General features: G+C 58.9%; 1 protein-coding gene across 4 annotated transcripts in view; it reads right to left on the reverse strand.

The window, feature by feature from the left end:
* Window positions 1-12835, reverse strand: part of LOC117999718 (tripartite motif-containing protein 26) — a 21738-nt gene extending 8903 nt beyond the window's left edge. The window contains exons 1-3 of one of the 4 annotated variants that reach the window (XM_034989067.1): window positions 12747-12835; window positions 470-937; window positions 263-358 (exon numbers count right to left, since the gene is read on the reverse strand). In XM_034989067.1, coding sequence (XP_034844958.1) covers window positions 263-358; window positions 470-907 — 534 coding nt within the window. In that variant the 5' untranslated portion in view covers window positions 908-937; window positions 12747-12835. Of the gene's footprint in view, window positions 1-262; window positions 359-469; window positions 938-1160; window positions 3533-11564; window positions 12374-12441; window positions 12650-12746 lie in introns of those variants that run through there. The other 3 variants (XM_034989064.1, XM_034989065.1, XM_034989066.1) reach the window with 3 other exon arrangements.
* Window positions 12836-13212: the final 377 nt, after the last annotated feature.

Raw genomic sequence — 13212 nt, forward strand, 5'->3', positions numbered from 1 at the left:
GGCAGGGCCTCCACCACTCAGCCTCTGCTGCTCAGCCTCCCGGCAGTGCCTCCACCGCTCAGCCTCCTGGCAGTGCCTCCACCACTCAGCCTCCACTGCTCAGCCTCCACCACTCAGCCTCCGCCGCTCAGCCTCCACTGCTCAGCCTCCACCGCTCAGCCTCCACCGCTCAGTGTCCCGGCAGGGCCTCCACCACTCAGCCTCCTAGCTTCTGCTCCACATGGCCAATGGCCTCAGGCTCTCTCTTAACAGCCCCACTTACCAGTGCAGTCAGGATATCCGCTTCTCCCTTGGCCTGAAAGCCCTGAATTTTGTCTCTGTCTCTCCTTAGGGTACTCAGGTGGTTCAGGATTTTTTCCTGCGGAGAGACAAGCCGCGGGCACAGGTGGACTCAGGCTGAGCCCTGGGCTGGCCAGAAGCCTTCCGAAGGGTCCGCGCCAGGCCTCGCCCCCGGGAGGGGCGTGCTTACCCTGTGGGGCTGGGCGGCCTTCTCCACGAGGACGGCCGTGTGGGGTCTGTGCTCCCGGGACTCGCGGCACATGACGCACAGCAGCTTCCCGTCATCCTCGCAGTAGTAATGCAGCTTCTCCCGGTGCCGCTCACACAGCCTGGCATCTGGCTGCTCCCGGGCCACGTCTCCCGGCTGCCTGTCCTTGTCCACCTTCAGTCGCTCGATGTTCTCCACCAGGCTGGCCAGCTGCCACACGGGCCGGATGTTCTCCTTCTTGAACGGCTTCTTGCAGAGGGGACAGACGGGGCGGCCCCCCGACACGGGGCGGACGTCGGTGATGCAGCTGCGGCAGAAGACGTGGCCGCAGTCGATGGTCACGGGGTCCCTCAGGTAATCGAGGCAGATGGAGCAGGTGACCTCCTCCTCCAGGCTGCGCAGGGGCGCTGACGTGGCCATGGCGTCCTTGGCTCGGGGGCGCTTCGCGTCCTGGGAGACCAGACACGGAGTCAAGAGCAGGCCCAGTGGAGGGGCAGAGGCGGCCGCGCACACGGGCCCCCAGCTCCAGAAACCAGTCAGGCAGGCAACAGACACTCCTCCGCTCCTACGAGGCTCGGTGTCCGAGTGAAGGACCGCACCGAGTGCAGACGGGAACCAAGGCCCAGAGAGGGTGCTCGGGGCGAGCGGGGAGCACAGCGCCGCTAGCCGGTACCTGCTGCTGGGAGCAGAGCCGCCTGAGGCCCGTCCTTCCACCTGCTGGGAGACGCTCAGAGGCACTCGTGACGACACAGTGAGACACCTGGAGATGTGTCACCTCGCCCACGCCTCCGTGTCTGCACTGCACTCCCTCAGCTGTGGGGCACAAGAGTCCGTGGGGTGGGGCACCAGAGCCAGGAGGCCTCTCCAGGCTGCGGGTCGCCAGGACTGAGGGCACGGGGTTGTCAGGCCAGACTCAGGAAGCACGGGCACTCCGAGCCCTGGCGCCCCCGAACAGACGTGTCCCCGGGCTGTGCCGTGGTTTTGGTCTCGTTCCCTTTCCCCGTAGACGCAGCGTGCCGGCAGGCCCGGGAAGGACACCAGTGTGGGGGCCCCCAGCGGGCCGTCCTGTGACCCGCTGCTGCGGATCTGGCCCTCGGCGGGAGCACGGCACGCACCACACACAGGACCTCAGCCCCGTCGACCTCGGCAGCCCTGGCCCACGGCCTGTCCGAGGAGCCTCCGCAGGGCTGCCCCGGTTCCGCGCGCCCACAGAAACCTCTTACGGGCTCTGAGCCTCGGTTTATCCATCGTAAAATGGGGACAGTGATACTTACCTTCAGGGCTTGCTAAGCGGGTTGAGCCAGAGAGTCCAGAGGGGGGTCCGGGAAGGAAGCCAGAGCCCTTGGCTCCCGGACCTGGCGAGAGTTGTAAGCCCGGACAGAGCACGGTGGGAATGCACAGTGGCAGCGAGAGAGGACGTGAGGCTGAAGCAGTCGCAGTGACTCGGGCTCTGGGTGCCAGTCCTCGCGGGGTGGGGACTGGGACCCACAGAGGGCAGCCAGCGGCCGGGGCAGGAAGGGAGCACGGGGGCCACGGGCAAGTCAGTGCTGCTGCTGACTGTGGATGCGGGAGGTCCACCACCGAGAGCCCGGTGGCCTTGCGGCCCTTCCCCGGCGGCGACAGGAAGGAGCTGCAGGGGAACCCCAGACAGAGACGACAGGAAGCAGGGTCTACTCCTGGACAGTGGATGCAGTCAGACAAACGTGCTTTGTAACTGCAGAACTCTACAGACACTGCTGACTGGACACACCAGCAGGGACTTGGAGGCGTGGGACCCGAAGAGGGGTCATGTGCACACAGGGCCCACGTGAAGGAATTACGGGATTTAACTGGGACGTGGAGACAGTACAGTGTCTAGGATGTTAGCCAGGCGGTAACCGATCCCAGGAACAGCCTCATGCAACTCTCTGCTGAGGGAATCACCTGACCCCGAGCCCTCAGTCCCGACACAAAGAGGACAGTGGCCGGTGCTGGGGATCCCTGGGGGCTGTGACTCTGCCGAGCAGCTTGCAAGCTGAAAAGCAGAGGCCATGTGTCTCTGTCCCTGTTGGGGGGCGGCACGTGCTGTCTTTGGGGCCGGTGGTGTGACTGCTGTGGGCAGAGCTCAGCCACAGCCCCCGTCCACACAAGACCTGACCCCGTCCCGTACAGCAGGTGCTCCTCACCGTAGGACAATGATCCCATGTGTACGAGACGCATGAAACGGTCTAGGATTACAGAACCACGCCGGCCCATCAGTGTAGGAGGGGATTTGCGGCACACCGCCCTGCAACCCTCTTTATCATCAGTGGCTGGTCCGACCATGAAGGGCAGAGGGGACACGTCCCCGCTGCCAAGTACTGCCCAGTGATGGCCTCCGGATGAACCTTGACAACGCAGAGACCTGCGATCACCCCGAGCAGTGACCAAACCCACAGCGCTCAGAGGCACCAGCTGGTATCTGCTTCCCAAAATGGCACCATGTGGAGACACGACATCCCCTTAGAAGTCATCCTGCCAAAACCGACCTGAATGGACCTAACCGAGCCTTCAGACTTAACTTCCGAGGTACAGAAAATACGAGGGATAGAGAGCTGTGCTGTACCACGTCATGAGGAAACAGACAAATTCAGAATACGGGACGTTCCACGGGACAACCGGCTGGCCTGCGTCATGGGGGCGCCTGGGGACGCAGTCAGCGACCCTCCGACTCTCGGTTTTGCCTCGGGTGGTGATCTCAGGATGCTGAGATGGAGGGAGCCCTGTGTCGGGCTCCACGCCGAGCGCCGAGTCTGCTGAAGTCCCCCTCTGCCCCTCCCCACCTGGCACGCTCTCGCTCTCAAATAAATAAATAAATCTTAAAAAAAAAGTCAATGTCATGAAAAAAGATTGTTCTTGACTTAATAAGACCAATGAGAAAAAACAGCCAAAGGCAAATACCTTGACTGGATCCTGTTTTGTTTTAAAAAGGTATAAAATGAGAAGTCTGACCAAAGGCTGGGTACTGGATCACATTAGGAAACCGTTAATTTCTTTTTTTTTTAATTTTTTTTTTAAAGATTTTATTTATTTATTTGAGAGAGAATGAGAGACAGAGAGCACGAGAGGGAAGAGGGTCAGAGGGAGAAGCAGACTCCCCGCTGAGCAGGGAGCCCGATGCGGGACTCGATCCCAGGACCCCGGGATCATGACCTGAGCCGAAGGCAGTCGCTTAACCAACTGAGCCACCCAGGCGCCCGAAACTGTTAATTTCTAACGTGTTTACCGAGGTCATGAGTGGGAACGTCCGTCTGCAGGCGAAGCACGCAGCAGTACTTTGAGCTGGGGGCGGTTACTTCTAAATAGCTCAACAAAACCACACACGGTGTTGGAGAAACTTTCTGAGGACGAGGCTCTAGTTTTCTGCCGTCCTGAAAAGAATGCGGACGAGGGTGTGTACTGGAAAGACGTCACGGTCACTGACAGCCATCAGGGTGCTGCCACGTGGCAGAAGCTCGGTGCTCCGTGCTTCCGAGGAACTGGACGCAACGCTCAGCATGGAGCTGCTGGTGTGCGAGCACCCCCTACGCGCAGTCCCCCGCTCGGATGCCTGCTGCAAGCACACAAGGCCTGGGCTCCAACGACCCAGGGCTGCGTGACCAGCACTCACTCAGGACCCGCCTCATCTGCCACGTCCACATCCACGTCCACGTTATTTATCGCTCAGGACGCTCTTCTGAGAAAACTGAGGCTCAGCGAGGTCCAGGAGCGGCTCAGGGGCCCTGCCCAGGGGGCCGCAAGGCTAGGATGCCCCGGTCCATGGGACACCAGGAAGCTCAGACGGGGCCATGCGCGTGGATGCACTTCTCAAGCTGGACAGTGTGGGCACGCCAGTGTAGACGCCGAGGACGGGGCTGCTGGTGTGGGAGCCGGGGCAGGCCAGAAAGTCTGCTCACCACCCACACATTCGGAGCCCGCGAAACACCGACCCCCCGGAAACTCCCCTACACCCTGCCCGCTATCACTTCATGCTTCTGGAACATCCTGGTTATCTCGCAGGCTTCCAGAGTAGGGGTGACCGTCATTCCGCTCTCCACGCCTGACTCTGGGGCACACAGGAACCACAGAGAACCGGAGCTGGAAAGAGCCTCCAAGACCACATAGCCCACCCACTGCCCTGCCCCAGGTGAGAATTCGGAAACCAGGGATCATCCCATGGGGGCCCTCGGGGCAGAGGCCATGCATCCCCGCTCCGGTGTGGGCGGCTCTTCTGTCCTTCAAGAAGCCGGAGGCTGGGTGCGATTCTGCAGAGCAGCACTGGAGACGCCCCCACCCGTCCGGGTCTCCTCTCCCGCACCCTCCTCGTTCCCTGATCTCAGGAAAGCCCCTCTGTACATGCCAGCATCTGGTCAGGCGGCAGGATGCAAGCAGCACGTTCCAGATGTGGGAGCCGGGCACGATTCTTGCCCAAGAGGATGGCTGGGGTTGCAGGAACTAGCTGAAGGAGGCACTGGGGTCGGCGTCCACGCCTCTGGGCACACACGCTCCTCGCCCCACCCCTGCCACAGCCTGACGGCAGACCGGACGGCAGCACCTGGCCCCGTTTTTCTTAGTAGCTGCCAACGTCTGGCCTAGCAGGTAATAAGCTCTCCTTCAGCGTTCCGTGGCTTCTGCTGCCCCACACCCTCCCCTAGGTGCCACGGAAGGGACCCAGGAGCCACCGAATGCCAGCCGTGGACTTCATGGCCCAGAGAAGTGAGCGGAGGGCCATGGTTTGCGCTCTGGCCTCCAGGCTGCTTCTCGTGCCCACACTCGGGCTCTGAACTGTAGGCCCTTCTTTCTCACCATCAGAGCACCCAGCTGAGGGCTCCAGTCCCTGTGGGAAGCCCACTTAGGGCTCCTGGGGCTCAGGTGAAGCCCCATTTCTTAACCGGAAATAAGCAAATTCTCCTCAAAGTCAGCGTCTGTGACGTCTCTCCCAGGCCTGGAGAGGACAGAATTCTGGTTACAGACGAGCAGCCGTAGGCCTGGCCCTCAGAGTGTCCAGCCGTGGCCGTGAGCCGGGCAGTCTGGGGGACGCAGGCCTGCGGACGGTGCATTCCTGAGGTCATGGGTGGGTGATGGTTCCCCTGCAGGGCCGGGGCTCAGCGGGACTCTGGAGCATAGGGAGGCCGCACATGGCCCTGGGGCCAGCACGAGACACGCTCCAAACCGCGGAGATGTCCACAGGGCTCAGCGGGGCAAGGCATGGGTTCTGGGGTGCCACAGAGGGGCTCTAAGTAGCAGAGCTCATCCGAGAGTTCACAGATTCGTGCTGGGCGCCTACTATGTGCCAGGCACTGGGGATGCGCAGGGAAGGAACAGGGCAAACTCTAGCATGTTGAGCCTTCAGGAGCTGGGACCGCAGCTGATTGTGGGGGTGACACGACCCTCAAGGGTTTCCCAACGTACGTGCAGCTCCCCTCTCCACTGCTGAGGCCGGCCTTCACCCCCAAACACACATACCCTGCCACGTGCTCAAATGCCCATGTGCTCACGTGGCCACCCTGGTTAGAACCCCTCCAAGGCTTTCTGCCGCTCGGGGTAAAGCCAGAGCTCCTTCCAGGGATCTTGTCTGCAGGCTCATTTCCTGCCACTCCCCACCCAGACCTGACCCCAGGCCAAACCAGAACCCTCTCCACGCCTCAAAAGGTGCTGCGCTCGCTCCCGCCCGAGCCCTCTGAAAATGCTATTCCGTCTGCAGTGAACACCAGTCCTGTCCCAGCCCGAAGTACCAGCTGACAGCCACCTCCTCTGGCCAGTCCGTCCTGACAGGCTGAGGCCACACGCTCTCCCCCCACAAAGCCCGAAAGCACCCCACACTGCCCTGCGCATGTCTCTGCAGGGCTGAGGCTGCTAATCAGTACAGTCACCTGTTTTCCACAGCTCTCTGTATCGTGTGTGGACACAGACGGTGTCTGCCTTATCTGCAGAAGCCAGCACTGTGCCTGGCCCAGAGCATAGGATGCACACAACACGCTTCCTATGGTGTGCTGAGCGAGGGCAAGCGATCTCTCCGACAGGATGCTCACGGCTAGGGAGAGAGGCGCTTTCTCCCTGTGCCCCGAGCAGCGGGCTGCACCAGCCACGGAGCCCCGGGTCTGAGAGATGTGGTGGGGGCGTACATGGTGATGCTCGTCACCCCCACCCTCCTGCTACACCGAGCTGTGCATTCATCTGTGACAGTTTATCTTCCCTGGTTTTGGGCTGCAGATGGATGCAATCGTGTTGCATTTGTTTGCAGGGGCGCGTATGAACATCATGTTTGTGTGGCTCATTCATGTGACCATGAGCTGGTTCTGTTCATTTTCATTGCTTTTTGACACTATAATTCTACCTTGGAGATACCAGAGGCTCAGTCCCAGACCAGCACAATGGAGTGAATATCGCAACAGAGCAAGCCCAGGGGGCTTTTGTTTTCCAGTGCACAGGAAAGTTGTGTTTACACTATGTGGTAGTCTATGAAGTGTGCGATCGCGTTAGGTCTACAAAACAATATACAAATCTTGGGATTAAGAAATACCTTATTGCTCGGGGCACCTGGGTGGCTCAGTCGTTAAACGTCCGCCTTCGGCTCAGGTCACGATCCCGGGGTCCTGGGATCGAGCCCTGCGTTGGGCTCCCTGCTCGGCGGGAAGCCTGCTTCTCCCTCTCCCACTCCCCCTGCTTCTCCCTCTTCCACCTCCCCTGCTTCTCCCTCTCCCACTCCCCCTGCTTCTCCCTCTCCCACTCCCCCTGCTTCTCCCTCTTCCACTCCCCCTGCTTCTCCCTCTTCCACTCCCCCTGCTTCTCCCTCACCCACTCCCCCTGCTTCTCCCTCACCCACTCCCCCTGCTTCTCCCTCGCCCACTCCCCCTGCTTGTGTTCCCTCTCTCGCTGTGTCTCTCTCTGTCAAATAAATAAATAAAATCTTTAAAAAAAAAAAAAAGAAATACCTTATTGCTAAAAACTGCTAACTGTAACCTGAGCATTCAGTGCACTGGAATCCCTGATCACACATCCCCATGACAACTATAATAATATCGCACAGGTGTGAAATACTGTGAGACACACAGAGACACGAAGCCAGAAACAGCTCCTGTAAAGTGGGCCCGACAGACTTGCCCGTGGCGGGGCCGCCACGAACCGCCCCCTTCGTAACACACACGGTGTCTCCAGAGCACAGGAAGACGAGGTGTGCCTGCAGGCTACTTCTCACGGCCACCGACCGTTTCCTGTTTGGGACAATGACAAACACTGTTCGGTGAAGGTTTGTGCATGTGTCCTGGTTCACACAAGCAAGCAGATGCGTCCTTGACCAGATCAGGCCACCCTGTTCCCACACTGACTGTAGCAGTGTACGTTCCAAGCGGCAGGCCATGGGCTACCAACCTGCTATGTCGGCGTTGACATGTGTGCCAGTCTACAGGGGATGGCAGCGGGATGGTACTGGGCTCCCTGCTCCAAGCAGGAGTGCTGTAAAGGCTTTATCTTTGGGGAGGGGTCCGCCCAGCTTCCATTCTTCCTTCCCTTACTAACTTTGCCAGCTTTGATCAGGTACTTAGGCCATAGCTCTCCCTCAGCTCAAGGGTGGAGCAAGAGAATGAGTCGGATGCCTCCCTGACCTCCGTGCTTGCTTCAGAGGTTAGGATATGACTCAAGTCTGCTAGTCACAAGGAGACCTGGTTGAGACAGGGGGGAAAGATTCTGTGGTTTCTCGAGAATTTGCAAGAGGTGACGTCAATCTGGTTTGGAGATGCAAGAGCGATATTGCTAAGCAGAGGGCTAGCCTGTTTGAGAATGAAGCCAACCCAGAGATGAAGCAGAAGAAACTGGATCCTCATGGCATCTTGTAAAACCCTGTATCGAGCAGTGCCTGAAGCTAGATCGACCCTTGAACTGTGCCTTCGTACAAGGCAATAAATGCCCTTTATGCTCAGCTAGCTTGCACCTGTGTGTCACCTGGAAAAAAAGGAATCCTGACTGATACAGCACAGGACATTATTGAAGGCTGAAATATACAAAGAATTTGTGCAAAAACAAAAAAAATCCACCTATTTATCTAGACAAAGGTAGACACCCAGTGGCGGCTCCCTCTCTGGCCCTCTCTGGCCCCACGGGTGGAATGCCTGGCCAGGACCTGACAGATCTCCAAGCCGCTCTCAGCCGTCATGGCCCCTTCCCACAGCTCGAGAGACACAATCAGAACCTTCCTCCATCCTTGGCTGTTACCCTAACCAAAGTTGACAATGAAGACTCCCGGGTTAGCACCAAAACCCAGATTTTCACCCCAATGCAGTGACTCAGCTGTGCAGCTTGGGGGATACATTCTTGACCTTTGACCAGCTCAGGATCACCACGAAGAGATGGGGGTGGAGGGGGCATCTAGACCCTTCGTAGGCAAACTGAAATAAATGTGGGGTGAGCACATGAGCATATTCAGTGTGCAACCTAAAGTCATGGCCGTTATCGAGCGCAACCAATAAACACAGATGAAATCTTTAGGTCAGGCATCCTCTGTGCTGGTTTTCGACAATTTGGCTATCAGGCAGGACAAAGCGTGCTTATCAGAGCTAGCTCTTTCAAGATCATAGGTGGAGCCTGGAACTTACCATCTACGGGTTAGTGAGACGGAGCTATTCTGACCATTCATTTCCCAGCGCAAGGAGGGATCTAAGAACTGGCAAAGGGGGGTACAGCTTTTCCTCAAATGTAAGATATCCATGTCATTGCATTTCAGCATCTCTGAAACGTGATCCGTAGCATACTCTAACTGACCTAGAAAGACATGCTTTCTATATGGAACATATATAAACTGACTGCATCTTAGATTTGGTGGAATGTAGCCTTATCTCCTACAAGGCGCCACTGGGCTGGTCTTTCGAACACACAGCTCTCGTCCTGTCCCTCTCCTGCTTCAGTCTTAGCTGTGGTCAGGACTCCGCAGGGCCCACACAGTCCCCACGATCTGGCCGGCACTGTGGCCTCAGCCTAACACCAGCTCCTTCTCCAGGGCCCCCAGCCCCACCCCCTGTGCTTGCACACGGTCTTTGTTCCAGCGCATCCTGGACAGCTTGAATCAGCACCGCGTGAGGTGCCCCGCCCCCGCGGTGTCCATCCCACCTTCCAGCTGAATGGCTCTCCCCTGGGGAGGCTCCCACAGCTCTGCACTCCACGCGGGTCATTACTACCAACAGCTGACATGGTTACCCACCTCCCCCCACCAGAAGGTGAACCCAAGCACATTCCTCACTGGTCCTCCATCTCCAGGACCTGGCACAGAGTTACTCCATGCCTCCATCCTCTCCTTCATCCCCCCACCCCCACAGGCTTCTTTTGCCCACTTCACAATCTTGCTTCTGCAGAAGGCCCCCTCCGATTAGATGTTCTTGACCACAAACATTTCCCAGATCTTCCCCTGCCTCCCTCCACACACACTGTTTTGGGGAAAAGGTCAACATTTCATGTCTACCAATCTGGCGAGCTGTACTTTCTCCTGGATAACAGTCAAATTAAGCCTTTGTTTCCGAAGCCACTGTCTTCCCATTCTGATCCCAGGGCCTAAGTCTGAAGTCACGCCAAGAAGCTTCAGTCCGGACCATGGACTTCCTTCTGCGGCTTGCAATGCTTTCTGGGGATAGTATGACACCAGCCTGTCACTCCCTTGTAGGAAAGGGACGGCTAAGATGTCACTTTCTCCTGGGCCTCCGTTTCCTTACCTCTCAAGGAGGGAAATAATCACACTGTTTGGTGTTCAATGGAAGCCCCCCAGTCAAAGTGCCTTCAACAGCAAAAAGCTCTATAAAAATACTCGCTGGGAAGGACACAGGACCCAACTTGAAAGAGCCCCCTGTAACCAAAGCTACAACAATTTGAGCAACAAAATAAAGTAGGATTGGATTATAACCCAAAGTATAAAATAAATATCCATGAGTCCGTGCTGATGATAAAGGACTGAATAAGTTAATAAATAAGGACAAGAGAGACTAATCTCCCATGCAAAGAATTCCAAATACTAGGTGTAGCTACTTGTCCTCGAGGAGGAGGAGCGTACTGTCCCCTCCTTCAGTATGGGCTGCACAGTCACTTCTTTCCAAAGAGCATGCTACGAAACAGGGCTAAATACAGTAACTGTACAGCCGAGAGACTGGCAAACACTTTCTCAGGTGACCACGATCAACACCACGTCCTAAATCGTGTGGACAGCACGCACCCCTGACGCCAGGCCATCACCGGGCAACCTACCGCAGTAGTCGTCCCCCCAGTAAACTGAAGACTGGTCTTAGGAAACAGACATCAAATTCCCGCAGAGGGGCACCCCACAATACACTCGAGGAGCATTCCTCAAAACTGTCAAGATCATCCCAAACAAGTATGAGCGGCCAGAGCCAAGAGGAGCCTCATGGGACATGCCGACCAAATGTAGCCTGGTAACCTGGACGGGATCACCACACGGAAACCGGTGCTTAGGTGAAAACTCAGTCAGCAGGAGTAAGGACGACTTGGGCCAATAATAACAGATCAATATCGGCTCATTAATCGTAACAAATGCACCATACGAACGTCAGATGTTAATAAAGGGGGAAAAGGTTTGGAATACGTGGGAACTCTACTATCTTTGCAATTTCTCTATAAACCTAAAGTTGTTCTAAAACAAATCTATTCAGAAGAAAAAATGTAATCTGGGGAAGAAAACCTATAAAGCCTATTTTTCAAAAGACCTGCTTCTTCTAAACTTGGGGGAGGCTCGGGCAGGGTCCCCGCACTATTTGCGGCATGCATGACCGGATGTCGTTCCCCCATCTTCATGGTGGGGTCAGGATCCGGAGTGCGGCGGGAATCCGGTCCTTTCTCGCAGGCCAAGCAGGGGCCGATAATCAGGAAGAGCGCTCCCGGCTGGTGGAGGGAGTTAGTGCACGGCTCCGAGGACAGGTGGCCGACCTGCTTTACTGCACAGCCCCCCGCAGCGCCCCTGGGGGGGGGGGGCGGGCACCCGCGGGCGCTCCGGGCAGGAGGCCGGCCGGGGCCCAGCGCGCGCGCCGCGGCGGGTGGCCCCTTGCCCTCCGCCTCGCCCCTCCCGCGCCCGACGCCCCCGACTCACCCCGCTGCCGAGCTCCGGGCCGCGAGCGCCGGACGGGGGGGCCCCCCTCTCCCGCAGCGGCCGGTTCCGGGTCGCGTCCCCGCCCCGCGGCCTCCCGGCTCCGCCGAGCGCGGCTCCGAGATTGCTCCCCGGATCAGCGCCCGGATTGGCCCCTGCCAATCGCCGCCTCCCAATGGGAGCGCGAGCCTCCCCGACGTCACCGATCACTGGGCAAGTCCGTGGGCCTCTGCAGGGGGCGAGGCGGCAGGGGCCCGAGCGCAGGGACCTGAGACCGGGCGGAGCCAGGGTGCGCGGGAGCCGCAGCCGGGTGGGGCGGCAGGGCGCGCTCCCGGGGAGGTGGAGGGGAGCGCAGTCGGAGGCCTAGCTGGGGCTCTTCGCGGGGCTCGGAGGCCAGGACCCCCTGCCCTCCCCCTGCGCTGGATCGTGTCGGAGGGCGGCTCTGCGGCGGATTGGGGCTCGCCGGATGCTCAGCATTAAATCGGACTCCCTGCCCCCAGCCTGGCCTAATTTTGCTTCCTGAACCCGGAAGGCCTTTAGCAAGCACGTACTTCAAGGGGGTTACTTGCAAAAATTAAGTACCCTTTTCGAAGCGCCTGCGATGAGTGAGGAGCTTTACCTAAAATACCCTGAACAGGGCGGCATGATTGTCCCCATTCCACAGAAGGGAAGAGCGAGGTCCCAAGAGCGTGGGGGCCCGGGCCCAGCCCCGTGCGGCTGTCTCCGTCCTGGCGGCTGGACGGGGCACTCGGATCCCCTCGCCCTCGCTGGGGAGGGCTCCCGGGCTCCGGCGCACCCCGGCCGCCACCCCTGGTCCCGGCTCCCCAGGCTGCGCGGGGTCCGGGAGGGGCGGGAAAGGGTCTCTGCGCCAGCCACCTACCTGCTCCTGCCCGGAAGGGTGGTCGGGAGGTCCCGGAGAGGGCGCGGGCCGGCCGCCTCGGCGGGGTAAGAGGGTGGGCTTCGGGGTCCTGAACCCTAGAGCCCGGCCGGCCTCCGCCCCTCTCGCGGGCTGGGGCGGGAATTTGAAGCGAAAGTGCTGGGTTTAAAGCGCGGCGGTGTCGCGGGCGGGGGACGAGAGCTACACGCCCTCATTCGTACACCTCGGTCTCCGCCCCCACGCAGGGCCGTCTTCTCTCGCTTTCGGTCTCCTCGGGGGCGGGGGGCGGGGGGCGGGGTGGACCTCACCTACTGGACAGCACTCGGGCAGGCCTGCGCTCTGGGTGTGGTCTCAGCACCTGCTCTTCCACATGGTGCTGAGGAAGAAGGCTGTGGCTTCGGGCCCCGGATCTCTCCCCCGCGTGCCTAGCACGGACTAGCCCCACTCAGAGGCCGTTCTGGGCATCGTGCAGCCGGGGAGGTCGCTTGCCCCGGCTCCAGACAGGCTGCTGTCGCCCCAGCGCCGTCAGACACAGGAAGGCCCCGCTCCTCTCTCGCTCTGCCCCAGCGCCTTGCACGGCTGCCCCTTCTTGCCAGTCGCTTCCGCTGCCATCTCCGACGGCCTTCCTCCACCATCTAGATCAGTTCCCCATCAGGCAGCATTCTGTTTCACTTTCTGCATGCGTGTGTCATCAGTTTTTTAAAATTTTACTTATTTTACTTAAATTCGATTAATTAACATATAGTGTATTGCTCGTTTCAGAGGTAGAATTCA

This window comes from Mirounga leonina, unplaced genomic scaffold, assembly GCF_011800145.1.
Source record: "Mirounga leonina isolate KUSES-001 unplaced genomic scaffold, KU_Mleo_1.0 Mir_460, whole genome shotgun sequence".
NCBI lineage: Eukaryota > Metazoa > Chordata > Mammalia > Carnivora > Phocidae > Mirounga > Mirounga leonina.